Genomic DNA, 22,126 nt, shown 5'->3' with positions numbered 1-22,126 from the left:
TATGTAATATGTAACTTTGGGTTTGATTTGGTTGCAGCGGCTGATTTTAGTTTGATTTTGCATGTTGTTTTCATGCTCACTCTTCCATTTTTTTTTCTTTTTTTTGTGCTTTGTATAACCTTCTTGCCTTATTCACACTGTGACTTACCCTTCCTGCACAGACCCTAAAACCTGCACAGACCAGTGTGTTTGGCACTTACCAGTATCTTGTAACCTTTTTACCCTTTATCCCTGAGATCCTTTCCCAAACTGCTAAAAGAAACTGAAAACCACAGAGTTCATGATAAAAAAAAGACTTTGGCTGTATGGTAAGATTTCCACAAAACATTTTTCTAACCAAAGGTTTCGATAACTGAGGTGTTCAACTCATCACTCAGCAGATAACGTACTGAAGAATCAAACGAGAGGTATACAGTAACCTATTCCCATCATATCACTAAAGGAGTATCACAGCTTCACATCCAGCTTTGTTAGCTGTTGATAACTGACTGACCCTAGAGCCAGTGTAGGTGTGGCTAAATGTTTCTGCCATTGAAAAGAAAGATCATCAGCACAGACAAAAAAAGGCTTATCAAAGGTAAACTTTAAATCTGAATCCAGCCTGAGACTTTCTGCGTGTTTGTCTGTTGGAAGATTGCTGTCAGTTTTACTCTAAGGAACAATTCTTTTGCAACTTGTAGACGAAACAGCCCTTTACTACAGTTTTTGTCAGTTTTGTCAGGTTGGGTGGGTCCGATTCCTGCCCTATCAGAGGTTTCCTTTTAAACTTTTTCTACCCCTCTTTTTACTGATTGTTCCTCAAAAGGAAACATTTGGTGTCTCCCCATAATAGCATATATCTTGTCCATCACTACTGACATAACTCACTACTACCTGATATAATTTGCATTTTATCAAATTAACCCATTATCTAAAATGTCATTACAACAGTTCCAGGAACTATTCAGTATGAGTGATGTGTTTTTCTAGATGATCTGAGCCAGGTGTGCTTGTGCTGAGATGTCAGCCTATGGAACAAACTTTACATTACATAATCATCCCAGTTCTGCTGTGACAAATTAAAGGCAAATCCTGAATACTTGATCCCTACACAAAGTTGCAAAGTTTGGGTCCGTTTGTCCCTTCTGAGGGAATGCTCACTGAAAATCAGGGCTCTTTATTGATTATAATAGAACTGTGTTGCATGCAAATCCATATAGTGCTAACCAGCGGTCATTAGGATATTTCCTCAGTGAATGGCAAAAATCAAGCAGGAACTTAAAGGAGTAAAGAACAACTCAGCCAAATATTAAAAACTATTTAAAATGATGTTGGTGTGTAAATGGTCTGTATTTGTAAAGCGCTTTACTTAGTCCCTAAGACCCCAAAGTGCTTTACACCACATTCAGTCATCCACACACTGGTGATGGCAGCTACGTTGTAGCCACAGCCACCCTGGGGCGCACTGACAGAGGCGAGGCTGCCGGACACTGGCGCCACCGGGCCCTCTGACCACCACCAGTAGGCAACGAGTGAAGTGTCTTGCCCAAGGACGCAACGACCGAGACTGTCCAAGCCGGGGCTCGAACCGGCAACCTTCTGATTACATGATGAACTGCCAACTCTTGAGCCACGATCGCCCCTTATAGAAGTAGCGTCTGAAAGAAGCTTTAAGTCCTCAGTAGTTAATGTTCTTTTTTCTTTAAAAGTCTTGAATTACAGTTAGTACTTAAAGCACACCTTGATTAGTTCATTCAGAATCAACAAATTACATTTTCCATATACTAATGGACGTGATGGTTTGGAGTGTGAAATCTGTGTGTGTGATGTTGACACCAGCAAATAAACAATTTTCACAGAGTGGGATATAAAACTTGTGGCTGTGCTTTTCAGTCGGATCAAACTGTGTCCTCTGTTGAAGGTTGTTTGGCTATGACTGATGAGTTCCCTGCATGTTATTCCACTAGCCTGTTATCTAAGTTGCACTATTTACCTCTTGTCTAATCTGCTGTGATGTGATCAGCCATCATATCTGTCAACATCACAGTCAGCTGTCGGCAGCTGAAGCCAAACAAAGATAGACGAGGGCCACTCCAGCATTGAGGGCAAAGGTCAGGGAGGGCTGTCTGTCAGTGCCCCCACCTCCAACCTGCATCATTTCTCCAACTAACCCTCCTGTATGTATCCATCCATCTATCAATCTTTTCATCTATCTGTGACAAATAGTGACGGAGGACTGAGGCCTTTTTTGATCACTATGGACAGATGGATAGCAGTCACTCTAACAGAAAGAGAGGGAAAGAACAGGGGGAAATATGACCAGCTAGAATTTTTGGAATTAGAAATGATAGGCTCATGCACTTTATTTAGTATCATAACAGACTTTACACATAGAAAAATGTTTGTGCAGGTGAATAAATATCTAAAAAAAGAGTAGAATTTTTTTTAAAATCCAAAAATAATTATATCTTTATGTAGTCCCGTCCACAGACACGAGGCAGAGACCTAATCTGCCAGTCCAGCCATCGTGCCTGGAGGTTGAGTCATGACATGTTGACAGGTTGTCATGTGTTATGGCTGAATGTCTCTGCAGCCATAGCTGCTGCATGTGCCCATATGCACACACCTCATCCTAGGCCAGACCAACCCTCCCCTCCCCCCAACACATAAATACCACACCACCGCTACTGCCTTCTAATAGCCTGCCAGCCTGGAGGTGTTGGTGCATCAAGTTAGACGCAACTGCCCGGTCACCTGCTAAAGAGTCAGGATTTGACTTCTGTAGAACTAAATGTCAACTCCATTCAGCTCCAGTGAAATGTCTTTAAAACAGATAAATAATATTTCAGCTGCAGTTGATTTTGTATTTGTGTTTAATTGGTACATTTGAAAGAAAACTGAACATTATTGCAGTTATTTTCACACAGCTGTTTTCACAGAAACATCTGGCATCTTTTTCAATGACATCAATGTCACTTTGTACTGTCAAACCTGACAATGCAAAATAATATTTTACTTTTCTTTTTTGAGTTTAAGTTCTATTATATAAATAATCAGTCTTTGTGTAGCACTGTATAGAAATGTTTACTAGTAAATACTAATCTAGATAGTGTGTATTCAGAGACATGCAAAGGTGTATTGAGATGTTTTGCATATTTATTTTAGATAAAGAGATTTTTTGGTAGAAAAAAATGTACTCCATGTAACATATATAAAAACAGAATGTAATGATTTGCAAATCTTATAAAGTCCTGTTGTTTTCACAATAGAACCTAGAAAAAAGTGAAACTGAATATAGAAACTGAAATATTTTACTGTTTCATGAACAGTGTTGGTCAAGTTACTTGAAAAAAGTAATCAGTAACTAATTACTGATTACTTCCCAAAAAAAGTAATCCCGTTACTTTACTGATTACTTATTTTCAAAAGTAATTAATTACTTAGTTACTTAGTTACTTTGTTACTTTTTAAAAACACGATTTACAACCTGAAGAGGTGATAAAGCGATAGATCTTTCAGCCCAATTCTACTTTTTCTGCATAATCCATCATACAAAATGTAATCAAATGGAAAAGTCTCTTTTTAAAACTTGTTTTATTAGTTTTAATCTTTTAACTTTATGCATCAAGCAAAAATGTAATTATATGCAACATTCTCTGACTTGAATAAATTAGTTTAACATTTAAACCTATTTTTTGCACATTCCAGCACATAAAATAAAATATTTTTTGTGTTTACACTCACTCTTTCAAATAGATGCAAGTAAAACACAGCAGAAAATAAATAAAGTCAAAGACTCAGCGGTCCTGTTGCTCTATTTTCACCTATTAAGCAACACTGGGGTAGGCGGAGGTTTACCCTGGTGCAGGTGTGCCGCGGTCAGTTGAAGAATCCGCGAGTTTCTCTGTGAGTTTCCCATTACGTCGTAGCTACTCGGTGCTTGTTTGGAAGTTTAGGAGTTTTTTTCGCTGTAAAAAGAAGTTTTCTTCCCACGCACAACGGACGCTAATGTTTTTGTCACTTTTTATGGAATCAAACTCAAAGTACGGTCAGTGCTTCCACACTTTAAACGCTGCACGCTCATACTCTCTCCCACAATCGATATGTGATCCATTGTTGATCTGCACACAGCTGTTGTCACCAACGGCGCACTCGCTTACGTCAGTGTCGTGAGACATTCTCGCAAAAAATCACGGTTTTAGTAACGCAGCGTTCCTACGGGAAAGTAACGGTAATCTAATTACCGTTTTTGCAATAGTAATCCCTTACTTTACTCGTTACTCGAAAAAAGTAATCAGATTACAGTAACGCGTTACAAGTAACGCGTTACTGCCCATCTCTGTTCATGAAACATATTAGCTACTTTTGAATTTGATGGCAGCAACACATATCAAAACATGTGGGACGGGGCAACAAAAGGCTGGAAAAGTAAGTACTACCAAAAAGATATAACTGAAGGAACATCAAGTATTTGGGTCATTAGGAGAAAAGATAACTGTATCTACAAAATCACCGGACAATTTCAGAATAATGTTCATCAATGCAACATTAAAAAGAATTTGAATATCATATTAGCAATGCTTTATAATATTATCAAATGAAATTACTGTGCACAAAGAACAAGGACAAGCATCAATTAGTATAGATGATCGTGATCTTTGAGCTGCACTACATTAAAATAGATATGATTCTGTGAAGGAAATCACTGCATGGGCACAGGAACACTTCCAGAAATCACTGTGTGAACACAGTTTGGTGGAACAGCAATGTTCTCTCCAAAGGTATAATTTCCACTCAGAACTCAGTTTCTTAGATTTTGTAAAAACGAGTTTGAAGGGAAAATGGCAAATTTGCTCCATGGTGGTCTGGATGTGGTGGTGACTGCACAGAAAAACAGATGTGAAACTGCTGCCAACTTTCTGTCTGTCACAGAAGGCTTATTTGCTTGTTGTCTTCATCATAGCTGTGAGATCATCAGGTCAAGCAAACATGAGGAAGCTGCCAAGGAATGATATGTGGCTGAAAGAGAGAACACATGAAAGCCCTTCAGGACCTAATTAGTGTGAAATTTCCTTCTTTTATTTTCTGTCACAGTAAAGAAGTTGAGGTGCTTCTCATCAGTGAATTTTAGCCGTGATAATTCCTCTCCTGTTTTGGTTTTAGACTTTTACACTTGCACACAGCAAAATTAAGCACCAGTCGCATAACAAAGGAAAACAGTAAGCTTAGCACTCACACGGAAATTCACCACTAGGACCAAAGCTTTCATTAGCTGGTATTTTATTTATTTCTTTATTTCAATTTCAATGACACATTTATTATGATGCTTTAATTACTACTTGTTGTTCTTTCCAGCCCACCAAAATTGTAACTGTCTTTTTCAGACAATGCTCAGTAATATTAACTCTTGGGAGATAAACCAATGATGAGGTCAAAGCAACAAAGACACCATGCAGTCATCTCCTCATCAGTGTCATGCTTTCCACTAACAGAGCCCTACAGGTGACTGCAGCACACTGCTAGTGTCTGTTCAAATGTCCATAAAACCAAAGGGGAGCTTGGATGAGACGCGAACTGCTGAGCAACTTGATAATCCTTTAATCTAACACGGCACTCACGAAGTAGTGTAGCAAGTACCCCCCACCTCCCTCTAACACACAGTTTCTTGCTGTCTGTTGAAAGACATGTCAAATGGAAGTTTGAGAAAGAGGGAGAGCGAGGAAGAGTGTCATGTCTCCTGCTTCTCAACATGCTGTCATGGCTCCAGTCCAGCGCCTCTTCTGTCACATGCACTCTGCTCACACTCTACCCAGACCCAACCATGTCACAAACGATAAACTCTCTCTCTCTCTCTCTCTCTCTCTCACTCACACACACACACACACTCACACACACACACACACACACGCACACACACGCACGCACACACACACACACACACACACACACACACGCACACACACACACACACACGCACACACACACACACACACACATGCACGTACGCACGCACACACACACACACGCACGCACACGCACACACACACACACACACACACACACACACACACACACACACGTAAAGCTGTTTATATCTTATATATTAATATATGAAGAATAGAGCATAATAGTCCTGTGCACAATCTTTCATGTTATTTCAATCTTTCCATTTTGCATAATTCTTAACTAAAGTAACTAAAGCTTGTTTTCTCATGACGCAGTCTCATATCATTGGCATCAGTCGCTGGTGAGGTCTGGGCACTCTGCCAAGAAATGACGGGTAATTTTCTCCTGTCAACGTGGGTGCGATACATGGTGGACAACCCACAGCATCTATGGAAATAGATTTTTTTTCTAGTTTATGAAAATCTAAAATGGTGAAAATATCTACTTATTTCTCCAGACTTTTACATAAGAAGTATACATGATGTGTGAAATAAGAATATGTTTTTATCATGATTTGCATTGTTCTAGATTTAGAGTGAAGATCAGCTTTTACCTCTGAAACAAATTTACTGACAAACAAGATGAGTTTCTGTGAAAATTTAACATTTACTCAAGAATTAGCAGTTTTATCAGCAACTCGAGTAAAACAAGTACTTAAAAGTACTCAAGTAAAAAAAAAAAATCTATTTGACAAGTAGGTTGGTTTCACACATAAGGTTGAGTATAGTATAAGATTAAAATGCACATTTGGGCTGTCATAACTCATAGCAGCATGCAAAGACTTTTAATATTAGTTATTGTTTTAAACTGAGCCCAGTGGAAAATAAATATTTAGAGCTACTCTAAGACTAAATTAGAACCTAAATTAATCTTCCAAGGGATTAACTTTTGGTTATCAGTGTGTCTTAGGAAGTGTATATTTCAGCCAACCCCAGCAGGGGTGGGATCGATAGCTGAATACATAAATAAATAAATAAATAATGCATTAGTCTTCTTAAAAGTAATGCGGTACATTTTTTTTTAAATTATTCACTAGATAGTAATTTGTTACTTATCCACATACAGTGTTTACATATAACCTAAAAACTGAATATACTGAGCAAAGCTGTTCGGTGTAGCTGGAAACTTCTTTAACTCAAGTGGTTTTTGTTGGCATTGTCGAGATTCTTCTACGTCGTACATGTGCAAGTGTATTCTGACTGTTTAGCTATATCAAGGAGCCTGTTCATGTGCATTTCTGGATTAAGGAGAGTCTGGTCCTCTGTACCTCAACACATACCTGAGGTTCTGGTATGGGGCCTCAGACCTCCTTTAGCATGCTCAGATACTAGGGGAAGAACTCCAGAGAACATCAGAAATTGTCTGGCTGGGTATTTCTCCTACCTTCTCCACCGGTGGAGGGAACTTAACTTAAAGCAGGGTCCTGCAGTGTAGTCAGTGATTCATTGTCAGCTTGAACTTCATAGACGCAACCCCATCATTTGGGATTCTGTCGACAAGGGCTGAACGGTCAACTGCCACTGAACTGTCAACCAGGTAACCCAGTGTTGCAGCTAAGCACTGTCCTCCTTGTGCTTCAGCAGTTCCTGCAGTGACTCATGCCATCATGAGGACACAGAGTGCAGTCACAGTAGCCCTAAAGCGCTTGATATAACTTGTGTCATTCACCCGTTCACCCAAGCATTTTTTCTAAGATTTTTGTACCTCAGTCCTTTTTTTCTAACATTCACACACATTCATTTGCTGATGGATACATCAGAGAGCAAGTACAATCTGAGGATAGAAGACGCACTTCCAAACAGGGAGAGAGTGCCCTGATGTAGAATGGGGAAGAGTGGTGGTTGATAGCCCAGAGATGCCTAAAACAGAGCCTGTAGCAGAGGAGGTGAGTGAATTCTGGGTGTATTCAACCTAGGACAGTTGAGAGGACCAGATGGAGGGGTTTTGAGGAGTGATGCAGCCGAGGGAGATCTCAATCTCCTGGTTGAGCCTTTCAGTTTGTCCATTTGTCTGTTGGTGTTGGCCCCGAGGGCATTGCAAAATGCCTTCCAAGCTTGGGCGATGAACTGGGATTCTGTGTAACTTAAAAACATGAACAGCAAGTAGTTTGGCTATGTCTGAGGCCATGGGTAATTTCTCAAGGACTAGAAATTGAGCTGCTGTAGAGAATCTAAGAACCCATTCACACACATTCCAAGTGTGTGAATGTGTGTGTGAATGGGTGGATGACAGGTTGTGTAAAGCGCTTTGGGGTCCTTAGGGACTAGAAAAGCTCTATACAAAATACAAGCCATTTACAGGCCAATCTATCAATGGTAGATAAGGTTACTGTCACACCGGGCTGTTAACCCACTCTAGGTCATGTGTCTCATTACATGAGCCAATGTGTAAAAAAAAGGTGTGGGTCATTATCAACACTGAGTACTGCTTTTATTTCTGGCACAGATGGCACATGCCACTACATAGTCCTTGACATACCTCCATGATGACCAAGCAGAAGTAACGTTTGAAAAGAGAAATGGGTGGCCAGTGTAAGTCCAGTGGATCACAACAGAATGGTCAGTGATGGAATCCTATCGGTAGTTAGGGGGACCTAAGGATCATGTTCATCCTGCACAGCTTGATGGCTCATTTTCTACAAATCCCATTTCAGTGATCCAACAGTACATGAAGCATGAAGTATGGAGAATTCATTCAGGGTCCAGCAGGCTGGTGTCATCCAAGTACTCGTTAGAGAGTGCGTCCGTTTTGACATTCCTTGACTCTGAGTGATAGAACATTAAAATTGAAATGTCAGGAAAAATGGAGACCAGTGGGCTGGATGAGCATTTAACCTTTTAGCACTTTTAAGGTAATTGAGGTTCTTGTGATTTGTTCAGATAACAAAAGTCTGCTCGGCCTCCTCCAGCCAGTGGCATCACACCTCCAGTGATGCTCTACATCATAATTGAGTACAGTGGGGATCAGCTACCAGAAGGAGAAGGTACGGGGTTGCAGGTTACCTTGGAGGCCTGACCACTGCGAGAGAACTGCCCCCACCCTGGAGTCAGACACATCTACCTCAATGATGAACTGGAGCTTGGTATCTGGTTGCATGAGGACTGGTGCTGAGGTGAACAGTTCCTTTAATTAAGTGAAGGCTGCTGCAGCTTCTGAGTAACAAACAAAGGGCACTTTAGGCGAAGTGAGATGTGTGAGAAGTGTAGCTACCTGACTGTAGTTGCGGATGAAGCATCAATAAAATGAAAAGCAGAGGAAATGCTGTACCAGCTTCTGAGATGGAAGGAAGAAAGGTCTCTCAACACATCATTTACCAGAGCTTGAAAGACAGCGCATGCATTTGTTAATCCAAAGGGTATGACCAGGTATAAAGTGTCCAATATGTGTCAAAGGCTTCCACTCGTCACCCTTCCAGATGCGTATTAAGTGGTAGACGTTACGGAGATTGAGTTCAGTGAAATCAGTGACCCCCGGGAGGGGCTTAAAAGCAGAAGTGATTGGGGGCAGTGGATATTTGTTCTTGAAGGTTATTTGAGTCCACGATAGTCTATGCATTTGTCTTTCTTAATAACAAACAAATAAACAGCACCTACCAGGGAGGAAGACGGACAGATGATTCAAGCGGCCAAAGATTGTATTTTTCCATCACTTCCTTCCCATGCCGCGACAGGTTGTAAAGGCAACTGAAGGGAAGATTGATGGTGCAGTCATAGGTTCTGTGCAAAGACAGAGATAGGGCTTTATCTTTAGTGAACACTTCCTGTAAATTGTGGTATTCTCTGGCACAGCTGAAAGATCGGGAGGAGTTGTGTGAGCTGAATCAAACTTCAGAAACTAGTCCAACTTACTGCCGGCAATATGAACCAAGCCCGCGCTATGGTTGTACAGGGAGTGAACGGCCAACAGCCAGACACTCCATACTCCCAAAGCATCGCCCACATGATACTTTGAGGGTTGAGATTGAATGCCTTGCCCACAAAATGAAGTAAAAAGTTAAGCAAAAAAGTACACTGGTTTGGCAAACTTCCACACACCCTTGAATATCCCCAAGGTGATGGTCTAGTGTCCCACAACCAGGAGGAAAACTGCATTGTTCCACCTAAATCCAAAGTTCAGCTAATGGACAGACTGTCCTCTCCAGTACCCTAGCATAGATTTTCTGAGGAGTGTAATGCCCTAATAATTGGATCACTCCCTCACCCCTTTTAAACAAGGGAACCATCACCCCAGTCTGCCAATCCAGAGGCAATGCCCGAGACCTCAACCACCACAATGGTAGTGGGATGCTTTGTGAATACAGCACTGCTTCCCCCTCCTGACTCCTCTAATTGTTTGCTAGAATTGCTCTGAGGCAAACCGAAAGCCTTAATCCATGGTCTCACCAAACTCTTCCCACACAGTTTTTTGCATCAACCACTGCCTGAGCTTCACTCTCCTTGGCTTAGCAGTCAGCTGCAACTGGAGACCAAGTCTGATCTTTACCATCTGGTTCTCAGATTATTCCCACACCAAGAACGAACTACCCTGCAGCCACAACTCCCTGGGGCAGGCTCAGCAATGGAGATGCAGAACATGGTTCACTCAGCATCAGTATCTGCAGAGCACCCTTAATAATCTAATCGAAGCTCTGCCAGAGGTGGGAATTGAAGATGTCGTGGAATGGTGCCTCTGCCAGCTCATTATACATTTGGATGCACCAGGTATGCCCAGCATCTTCCCCAACCACCAGATCCAACAGTTGACAGTTCAGCATCTCTCTTTAACTGCATGTCCAAGACATATAGCCGTAGATCTGATGATATGATTACAAAATCAATCATCAACCGCTGTGTCCTGGTGTGTACCAGAGTGCACTCTCCAGCACCCTACCCAGTGAATCCAACAAGGCTGACACACGGGTACAGATGACAGTCAGGACCTAAGGTTCCCCCTAAGGTGCAGGCAAGCAACCCCTCATCCACTGGTGAAAACTTCAACATACAGGCAGCAAACTGGGAGGATACAAGTATACCCACCCCTGCTTGCTCATTTAGGGCAATTCCATAATCAAACAGAATCAGTCAATGTGCTGCTAGGCAGAAGCAGGACTCGGGTGTGGACTCTCTTCAAATTAAAAAGTAAATTTATTTACTAGTGGTGCAACTACACTACCGCCCAAAGATTTTACAACAATCTTTCCAGTCATTTATTGCAATTCAAGTCATTCAAGTCCAATGAATAGCTTGAAATGGTACAAAGGTAAGTGTTGAACTGCCAGAGGTTAAAAAAAAAGGTAAGGTTACCCAAAATTGAAAAATAATGAACATTTCATAATTATAAGAAAAGGGCTTTTTCGGTGAACACAAAATAGGTTAATAATTTAAAGCTGTCCTGCAGGTTGATCAAGCCTTGAAAGCTGCTGTTACTAATGCCTATGGGTGTTTCAATTTTTCTGGATTACTTACAACCCCCTGTCTGCATAAATGCAGTGATGGAACACACTGTGATACCATACCTTAGTGAGCATCAGTTGAACAGTATTGCACTGCAGAAAGTAGTGTGTTGCTACAAAATGGTGAGAAAAAAGGCAATTAACAATAGAAGAGAGACAGATAATCACAACACTTAAAAATTTACCTCTTTTCTATACAGAAATTGCAAGAAAATGTCAAGGAAAGCAGAAGCAGAAAGAATACTGAAACTATAATTCATGTATAATGACGTTACTTTCTATAACACACACACACTCACACGCACACATATGCATGTACACTGACACAGACCTACACTCACCCCCACCCCCTCCAAATGCCTTCGAAGCTTATGTCTTCTATGTCGTGACATGTGCTGATTCATGTGCTGAGGTGCTTTTTTCTGTTCTCAAACTGATCTCCCGGTTGGAGCTCAGTCTGGGGGGAGTTATTTTTTCTCCTCGTCTTTCCTCATGTTGTGCTTTTTCCATTGTTATACCCCTCTGACCTGTCTTCCCCATGTGATGTTGTAATGAATGTATGGTCGGAAGGGTAAGATGGCACTGGCAAAGGTCAGCAGCCTTAACCCAACAAATTTCCCATGCTTGGGACTAATAAAGGTTATCTTATCTCATCTTAACCAGTAATTTGAGGTTGTTGAGGAAACACTGTTAGTTAATAACATAATAGGTGAATAATGTGGTCATGGATTCACCAAGTGCTTTGCCGACTAATAAAGTGTTACCACAAAAACAAATGTTTTGTTTATGTGAATCTGCATGTTGAATACTTTGTATGAATTTTGCATATTTAAATAATTTAATTAATCTGAAATATAATTAAACCATCTCAGCGTGCATGCCTCCACTTACAATGCCTCCTTCAGTTATAGGCACAACTACTTGATCCTGGTTTGCTGTTGGATGCTTCATAATGTCTCCTATATGTAAGACATTATGAAGGCTCTACAAAGAAATGTTGGCCCACCCCATGTGCTGTGAGAGCCTGTAACTCATTCTCCAGGGGGCAAACTGAAACTTTTTTCAGATTATGTTGGTGCCACCAGCACGGTGGCACGGTGGTTAGCACTGTTGCCGCACAGCAAGAGGGTCCTGAGTTCAATTCCACCATCAGGCCGGGGTCTTTCTGTGTGGAGTTTGCATGTTTTCCCTGGGTACTCCGGCTTCCTCCCACAGTCCAAATCTAAATTGCCCATAAGTGTGAATCTGTGAGTGAATGTGAGTCTGTGTCTCTGCGTGTTGGCCCTACGACAGACTGGCGACCTGTCCAGGGTGTACCCTGCCTCTTGCCCTATGACAAGCTGGGATAGGCTCCAGCGCCCCCCACGACCCTGGAAAGGACAAGAGGAAGCGAATGGATGGATGTTATATGGAGTGACCCTGATAAGAAAATTTTAATTTTAATTTACTGATTAATTCCAGTTTCAACACCACAGTTTTAATAAAGAACAGAAGATATGCATTTTACATTTCAATTAATAAAAGTAAGTAATATTGCCATTTCCTTTATTAAAAAAGTTAACAGTTTTTTAAAAATATGAATTATACGTTAGATCGAAATCTGAGGTATAAGCAAATGCTAACATTATCCGTGGAAAATATGGGTATTTTGACATTTGTGCTGAAAGGTTCAACAGAAACTTTGAGTGCATTTTTTCAAATGCCTCTGTGTTTCAGGCCCGACGGTATCGGCACAGTCACTGTTGAGGAGAAAGAGCGCTTTGAGGAAATCAAGGAGAGGCTACGGGTGCTTCTTGAAAACCAGATTACACACTTCCGGTAGGACCCATTGCAACAACTACACAATGACACATTGTCCAATTGGACTGTTGAAGTTTGAAAAAAAAAAAACAAAAAACAAACCTCTTTTCTAAACAGGTACTGTTTTCCATTTGGAAGACCTGAAGGGGCATTGAAGGCAACTCTGTCCCTGCTCGAAAGGGTAAGACTGTTGTAACACAGGATAAAACATAAGATTGATCCTACCTGTTTTTGGTGGCTCTTTGGGAAGGACTATATGTCCAGTCATACAATACTACGCTGCTATTTCTTTTTTATCATTGTTGATTTTGCTACTACTTGCTAGGTTTGTCAGGTTTCTTTTTATTTACTGGAGGGAAAGAGTTAGTTGATTTTTATAACAAACAATGCGGAGCAAACTGAAACCTGTTTAATTCTGCTCTCTACCTTTAAACTTTAGCTCAAACTGTCATCTTTTCTTGAAACTAATGATAATATTTCCATGCCAAAACCAAACAAAACAACACTAATTAAAAGTAATAAAACTCTTAACATGAGGACAACAAAACCTAAAGATTTAATGGGACATATGGAGGCTATAGAGTAATTTTTTCATTTAAGCCTGAGGACATGTTTTTACAATATTTATTTACATCTTTTATTAAAAGGTACTGCAAAAATAAATAAATAACAATAATTTTGCTGTGTTTTTTGTATAAGGTTTTAATGAAAGATATTGTCACCCCAGTCCCACAAGAGGAAGTCAAAGGTGTGATCCGTAAGTGTTTGGAGCAGGCAGCTCAGGTCAATTACCAGCGTCTGTCAGAGTATGCAAAACTGGAAGGTACGTTATTACTCTGCTCCTTTGTGTGAACGCAATCTTGCTATAGTGCTAGTGGTAGCTGCAATAGTAGTAGTCGTAGTAAAAGCTGTTATGACATTTATTGTTTTTTGGAAATTCCATTTCCATCTTATGGGAACTGTCAGATAAATATATCCAAATGAAGAACACATTACAGTTATAGACATTGCATACCTTAACAAAAACAAATGCCAATTAATATGCTATGCAGAACCAGATGGGAAAGATCTGAAGTGCAGAGGGGATTTTCTAATCTTAGTGGGGAGGTTATTTAAAATTATGGTGACAGTATATGAGAATGTTTAATAAGCTTGTAAAACACAGAAAATTGAAATGCAAAAGTAGTAAATATTTTCACCGAATTTGACCAATCAAACATTAATAAACTGAAACAGTAGTAAACCGATGAAGTCAGGGGTCTATTTCTCTATAGATTTTGCAGACAATATTTGAAATGCTAGAACAACATTTCAAATAATGTCTAGTATCAAAATGGATAAAATCAAGCAAAACTGTATGGTAGTACTTTAAATGACAGCAACTATTTAGTTTTTCTTCATCATTTTTTTACTAAGATAATTACAGTAAAAATGCATTCAATTCAATCTTGCTGACTTCTTCCACCGTGCTTTAGCTTCTCGTTCAGCCGAGTCTTACACTGCCTTGGTTTACCTTTGACTTGCCTGGTAACTGAGAAGATTCTCCTTGTTTCCTGTTCTGGGTTTTCCTTGTGTTCTGATGACTTCCACACTAATCCTTCTGTTTTCCTTATCTATTGGCCTTTTCTGCTTTTAACCTCTGTTTTAAAGCAGGTGGGCGAGTAAGACACAATGAGACTATCTTTTGTGCCAGGATTTTATTTTACTTTTGTTTCTTGCCTCGTCTAGGTTTTCTTTAACAGCAACAAGCATTCTGTAGGCCCCTGAAACAATGACTTATTAACTGTGTCAGAACACTAACCTCTTTTAATGTGTGATAATTCTTCAGATTTGACATGTGAATATGTAAATTTAATATCTTTTGAACTTACTATATGTGTGACCTTAAACCTTTGACATTAAGATTATTAATGTTCAATATAACAGCTGAGCTATTTTCTTGTCTTCTGAAATAGACTTTACATATACAGCACCAATATTTTCTCTGTTTTAGGAACAGATGTCATTATTCTCTGGAACTTTTTCATACTTGACAATCAACTCTAACAGACTCAAACTGACACGTTTGATTAGAGTCATGTAATACACATAAGACAAGTAATTAACTGCTTTGAATTTAAGGGTGTTTTCACACATGCGGTGTGTAATTCATTCAAATTAACTCTGGTTTGTTTTTGCCCTTTGGTGTGACTCGTTTGGGCAGATATGAACACAGTAATTGCGCTTGGACCAAAACAACCGCACTCTGGAGGAGGTGGTCTTGGCATGGTTCCAAATGAACGCCAGAGGAGTTGGTTTACAACGTATAACAACTAGTTGTAATCAGTTTGAACTAAAAAAAAAAAAAAGCTGTACATATGCTTTGTATTCTAGGATGTGGCAAGGTTTCCGTTACGCCCCACTTAAAAATGAAGTGTTGTCTGGGGTGGGGGCCCCCAGCCACTAGAGGTCAGCGACCGTAACAGTTTCCATGATCCTTATCTGTTTACTTTTTGTTTATGTCCAGTTTATGTGTCGTAGTCTTAGTCAGTGTTTATTTCATGTTTTATATTGTTAGTCTTTGTCCTAAATGCATTGTTTTCAGTTTTGCTTCCCTCTGTCTCATTTCCTTGATTTAGTTCAGATGTGTTCCCTGGTGTGTTCCATCTCCCTGATTACCTCATGTGTGTGTTCAAGCCCTCAGTTTCCATAGCTCTTTGTCGCGTTGTACTGTTTATAGTGTTAGCATTTTGGGTTTGCAACTCCACGCACTCTGCGACACAAAGTGTTTTAGGTGTGCAAAGGTCTGTATGGGCTAGCAACTAGCTGTGAAATGAATGTAAATTCTTGTTCAAGTAGAATACAAGACCTTTTTCCTGTATTTACTTTTGTTGCTTCCACTCCAGACAGCTCTGGCGAATAAGCAGACTGAATCTTCTCACGTGGTTTGTAGTGACGCATTTTGATTCACTTGGATTTTTTTTCTCTGAGTAAAAACAAACCCAAACATGGGGAAACGATAAAACTGACTAGAACCGCATCAGCTGATTCAGACCAGAGTAAATGAACTACAGGTGTGAAAATGCCCAATGATACAATAGAATGCTGCTCAAAAAAATTAGAAATTCTTTGAAAACAAATTAGGTTTCAGTGGAGAAATTACATAATGCTGGATATGAAAATGCAAATTATCAACCTACAAAAGGTTAATTTCAAAGACACTCAAAAATCAACCAAAAAAAGTAATGTGGCACACTAGTCCATGTTGCTGAAACGTCATTGTAGCAACTCAAAGCGAGTTGTTTGAATGTACTTGCTCCTAATGAGAAGGCATACTCCTAATGACTCAACAGATTGTGCTCCTGGACAGTCTGAGATGCAGCCTGGTGGTACTGGATGGACTGAAATATAGTGTGCTAAGGGTCCTCTATTGGATTTAGGTCTGGCAAGCTTGGGGGCCAGTCTATGTTATCAGTTCCTTAATCCTCCAGGCGCTGCATGCATGCATGCTCTTGCCATATGATACACGTGCATGTCATGCACCAGGAGCACCTAGGACTCAGTGCAGCAGCATAGGGTCTGACAATGGTTCCAAGGATTTAAACCCAATATCTATTCAGGTGCCGTTGCCTAGCAGTGACCACTGGTACCTCTAGAGGCTATTGGGCAGACGTTCACATCAGTGTCCTGTTGGAGGTCATTTTGTACTGCACTGGCAGTACTTATCCTATTCGTCCTTGCGCAAAGGGGCAGATACCCGTCCTGGTGATGGCTTGAAGATATTGTACAACTTCACATTCTTGAGACTGTGCTGGGAGACCCAGTAAACCTTCTGGAAATGGTATGTATTGATGTGCCGTCCTGGAGGAGTTGAGCTACAGTACCTAAATCCTACTACCTCTGTAGGGTCCAGGTATTGCCTTATGCTACCAGTAGTGAAACTGACCCTAGCCATATATAAAACTAGCAAAAAACAGGGAAAAAGATGTCACCAACAAAAGGTAAAACCATTCCTGTTTTGCAGTTGACTCATTATTACTCCTTTCGCTCCGTCACCCTTGTTCTGTGTCTTCCTAGTCTTGTCTCTGTCTCATCCCTCTGTTCCCCATATTTAGCCAGTCTGCGTCTCAGTTTGTGTTTCTTGTGTTTTATGTTGATAGTCTCTTGTCCTGTGTGCATCATGTTCAGTTTTACTTCCCCTGTCTCGACAGTTAGATTATGTCCAGCCATGTTCCCCAGGCGTTTCCTCTCCTCCCTGAGTCCCTCTTTTGTGTATATATTGTCTGTATCTCCTTCTGTCCAGTTTTGTGATATCCCATCTTGCTGTGTGTCCTGTCGGTACTGTGTTTCCCTGTATTATTCTGTTTGTTTAGTTTCTCTAACTTAGCATTCCCAGTTTAGTTGTTTAACCTTAAATTAAGTAAACTCTTTCAAGTATAGTCTTGCTTGTGAGTCTACATTTTGGGTCTGCCTGCCTGCCTCACACAGTAGCATGAAAAACTATCCCAGGAGTTTAACTGACTTGGTGCTATACTTTAATTAAAAGATGTTTCTTTAATCTTTTTGAGCAGTATATTTATATATATATGGCTACCTCAGTCATGCCCCACAGCTTAGATATAAAACAGCTGCGCAGATGTGAAACCAGTGATGGTTTGATTGGAACACATCTCCAAGCGGCCTGAAGCTGGAGACAGTCTCTCACTCCAAGAAGCAGACATCATGTCAAGGGGGGGAAACCAAGTAAGCAAGCTTACAGTGTAACCGTATGTTACCATATTGAGACTTACAGTTACTTACAAGTACTTACAATTTCCATATGTGCAGGGTAACTCACCCCACAAGGAGACAGTCAAGGCCCCACCAGATGCAAAGGCCCTGCCTGGGGGGGGGGGCAAACATCAGTCTGCCAGATGCAAGACTGGCCTGAGCAAGTCAAGATGCAAGGACCGCTCATGGTTGGCCCGCAAGCTGATCAAGGAGACAAAGGTTACAGCTGAGGGGCATCTAGCACCTGCTTATGCCTCTAGGGGAACCTAGAGGCATAAGGCTGCCACCCAGTAGGACAACCGGGACTTTGACAAGTGCCTGCCCAGGATGGAAGGCAATTAAGAGCTGGGCCCTATTTCAGGAAGCCGGTTTAGTGCAAACTCTGAGTAAGTAAACCCTGAGTTAACGAAAACTCTGGGTTTTCGGTTTCACAAAGCGAGTTTAGATTAATTCTGAGTGAGTTACTATGACGACACTCCGTGAAGCTAACCTGCCCCCTAGCAGGTTTACTTCAACTAACCCTGACCTTCTCCGCCTCTTTGTCAGAAACCTGACTGTAGGAAGTGTCAGACATGGCGTGCTCCTTCCTTGAAGAGCCAGTAGATGTTGAAGCCCAAATTCTCTCCGCCGGGAGAGAGTGATTAGAGCGCGTTTGGACATTTTATCATTTCCTGATGATTTCCTGTGTGAACGTTACCGTTTTTCAGCACAATCTATAATTTATTTGAATAACATCCTCAGGCCTAATATTGCTCATGTGACACATCGCGGACATTCTCTCAGTTCTGTACATATTATTTGTATTGCACTTCGGTTTTTTTGCAAACGGGAGCTTTCTGTATAATATTGGTGACGCTGAGCACGTTTCCAAGGCTACCGTCTGTCGGGCAGTCAGGAATGTTACAGTTGCACTGAAACGTCTCCTGTACTCGTTTGTGGTGTTCCCCGGTCATAGACCCACAAGATTTATCAAAGAGGGATGCCACAAAATTGCAGGTATCAGGATGAACGAAACTTAATCCATGATGTGGTGATACTTGAACTACTACTTAAATCTTACATTTATTTTCACGGTTCCCAGGCGTGATTGGCTGTATAGATGGCACTCACATTCCAATCATTGCTCCTTCAGTAAATGAAGGAGACTATGTGAACAGGAAGTCTTTCCACAGCATTAATGTACAGGTACATAGTTCCCTGTAGCATTTCAAACTAACAAATTATTTCATTATAGTAATGGATGCTAATTTGTGTTCTCTGCACTGTGAAAATCATATGTGATGCTGCCAACATTATCACAAATGTGGAAGCCAAGTGGCCAGGCTCTGTGAGTGGTGGTGGTGGAGGACCTCCACCTGTTTTTCAGGCCTCCGCTTTTTTTTCTGTTGGCTATAACGGGTCACATTTGAGCATACAGAGTAAGCAAATATGTACTTGTAATGTGCTCAGATAATTTCAATAAGTGCTTACAGAAAGAAAATTAATGTAGCCTCTAACTGCAATTGATTTACATGGGACAAACAGACCAAGCACTATGGCTCATAATACAATTACACCTTACCTGTTTGGACTATATTTTTATATTTCTTTTTTACTTTCTGCCAGGAACGTTTGGAGCCTGTTGGGTTGCACCTGCGCTCACATCACAAAATAAAATGTATAAAATAAAAAATAAAATAAAATATAATAAAATAACGTGTTGAATGGGTGGAAATCCCTAGATCAATGTTTAAATTAACACTCACGCATTGACTCTGTCGGCTATGTTTTGCCATGCATGCTCCCTTTCTTTTGCAGCTGAGGCTGTGTTACTTTTTTTCCGCGGAATTTGCATGTTATCGGCATATGCTGCCATCGGAATTTCGGCCTCAAGCGCTGTGAAATACATTGACCGCGCCTTCTTTCCCTCCGTCTCCATGGTGACTCGCTTAATCTGTGCTCCACTAATCAGGGCTTTATGTATCCTCGTGCGCGCGCTTAACTTGGGGTTAAAGCAACTCCGCGTTGACTGAACTAATTGTTATCAGCCTTTCTGAAACCGAATATTCCGAGTTGGACAGTTCGGGGTTACTCAACTCTGAGTATCGTTTTTCACTCTGAGTTTTCTAAACCGGCTTCCTGAAATAGGGCCCTGGTCTGTTGTCCAAATCAGCTGGGGATACCTGACGTATAGAGCCAGCGCTCAGCCTCGCTAAGCGCTTAGCGACAGAGGTGAATGGCCTTAATCGCTATCACCATTCAATGCAGGGTCACAGCGTAAGGGGTGGACCTGCTCGAAAGTGATCCACTCGCCTGGGAAAGGAGGTTCCTCTGGGCCGGAAGCTCGCAGAGTCTTGAGTCGAGGAGAGGCTGGATCACTGAGAACCAGGGCATGTTGGGCCAGAAAGGGGCCACCAGGACAAGCCTAGTTTCTGCAGCCTGGACCCGGAGAGGACCAAGTGGAGGAGAGAGAAAGGAGGGAAGGTATACAAAAAAGCCTGGTTCCAGGGATGCACCAGGGCATCCCACCCCCGGAAAGGGCTGTCGAAGAACAGGGGGCAGTGTGTTGACTCCCTGGAGGCAAAGAGGTCCCCCTCTGCCCTTCTGAAACAGTGCTAGATTTGTTTCAACCACCTGCGGGTGGAGCCTCCACTCCACCCCCCCCCCCCCCCCCGACATGATGACTGCTTCTGTATTCAGTGGCACGTGCACAGCCCCGAGGGAGCAGAAATGGGGGAGAGCCTACTGCTTTAGCCTTGCGGCTATCCTGCAGAGGAGAAATAAGCCCAAGCCCCCCTGCTTGTTGACATAGGCCACCAGAACTGTGCTGTCCTTCCCAACAATCACATGAAACCACTGCAGTCGAGGCAGGAAAATCCCGAAGTGCCAGGAAGACGGATCCAGCACATTGATGTGCACAGTGGCAGCCATCAGACCCGTGAGGGAGAGGCACAGCCCCCGGCTCAGTAGAGAGTGGAGGCCGAAGTGGTCTGGGCATGCACAAAAGACCCATCGCCGTTGTGCCTGCAGGGCTATTTTTACTCTTTGGCTTATGACACAGTCTGACCCTGATTTTATTGTTTTAATCTAATGTGCTGATTTTATTGTTTTAAATGTGTTTTTTTTCCTTTTTCTATTTTTTTATATATATCGTTAGCTTCATAGCATAATTGCCTAAGTCAATGACTTAGGCACTTATGCTATGAAGCTAACGATATTTTACTTATCTTATATTATTATTACTATTTTTCTCATTTTTTTAACATGCTCAATGTATCATGTTGGTGTTGATGAGGTCCGCCCCGAGTTCCTGAAGGCTCTGGACGTTGTAGGGCTGTCCTGGTTGACACCGCAACCAGGACACCGACGAACTCTCCTTTCCAGCCTCCCTGGGAAAGTCTATGCCAGGGTGCTGGAAAGGAGAGTTCATCCGTTAGTCGAACCTCGGATACAGGAGGAACAATGCGGTTTTCGTCCTGGTCGCGGAACACTGGACCAGCTCTTTATCCTCTCCAGGATACTTGAGGGTGCATGGGAGTTTGCCCAACCAGTCTACATGTGTTTTGTGGACTTGGAGAAGGCATTCGACCGTGTCCCTCGGGGTGTCCTGTGGGAGGTGTTGCGGGAATATGGGGTGTCTGGCCCATTGCTACGGGCCATTCGATCCCTATACAACCGTTGCAAGAGCTTGGTTCGCATTGCCGGCAATAAGTCGGACTCATTCCTGGTGGGTGATGGGCTCCGCCAGGGCTGCCCTTTGTCTCCGGTTCTGTTCATAATTTTTATGGACAGGATTTCTAGGCGCAGCCAAGTGGCGGAGGGCTTTCGCTTTGGTGGCCTCAGAATCTCATCTCTGATTTTTGCAGATGATGTGGTTCTGTTGGCTTCATCGGGTGAGGGCCTCCAGCTCGCACTGGAACGGTTCGCAGCCGAGTGTGAAGCAGCTGGAATGAGGATCAGCACCTCCAAATCTGAGGCCATGGTTCTCAGCCGGAAAAGGGTGGAGTGCCCACTCCGGGTCGGGGATGAGTTCCTGCCCCAAGTGGAGGAGTTCAAGTATCTCGGGGTCTTGTTCGCGAGTGATGGGAGAAGGGAGCCGGAGATCGACAGACGGATTGGGGCTGCAGCTGCAGTAATGCGGACGTTGCACCGGTCCGTCGTGGTGAAGAGGGAGCTGAGTGTAAAAGCGAAGCTCTCAATTTACCGGTCGATCTACGTCCCTACCCTCACCTATGGCCACGA

The 22,126-nt window shown here is 42.0% G+C and overlaps 1 protein-coding gene across 1 annotated transcript in view; it reads left to right on the top strand.

Moving 5' to 3' along the window:
- LOC146669047 (calcium-dependent secretion activator 1-like) overlaps nt 1–22,126 on the top strand; it is a 337,734-nt gene that overhangs the window by 195,884 nt on the left and 119,724 nt on the right. Inside the window, exons 14-16 of the mRNA XM_085405453.1 lie at nt 13,073–13,174; nt 13,274–13,337; nt 13,856–13,979. Of these exons, the coding sequence (XP_085261579.1) occupies nt 13,073–13,174; nt 13,274–13,337; nt 13,856–13,979 (290 nt within the window). The remainder of the gene's footprint in view (nt 1–13,072; nt 13,175–13,273; nt 13,338–13,855; nt 13,980–22,126) is intronic.

Source organism: Rhamphochromis longiceps, linkage group LG5 (genome assembly GCF_057381845.1).
Source record: "Rhamphochromis longiceps isolate RC_006_pf linkage group LG5, R_longiceps_female_GT1.1, whole genome shotgun sequence".
Lineage (NCBI taxonomy): Eukaryota > Metazoa > Chordata > Actinopteri > Cichliformes > Cichlidae > Rhamphochromis > Rhamphochromis longiceps.
Note: the sequence above shows the minus strand (reverse complement) of the source record. Positions and strands in the feature narration are given on the sequence as shown.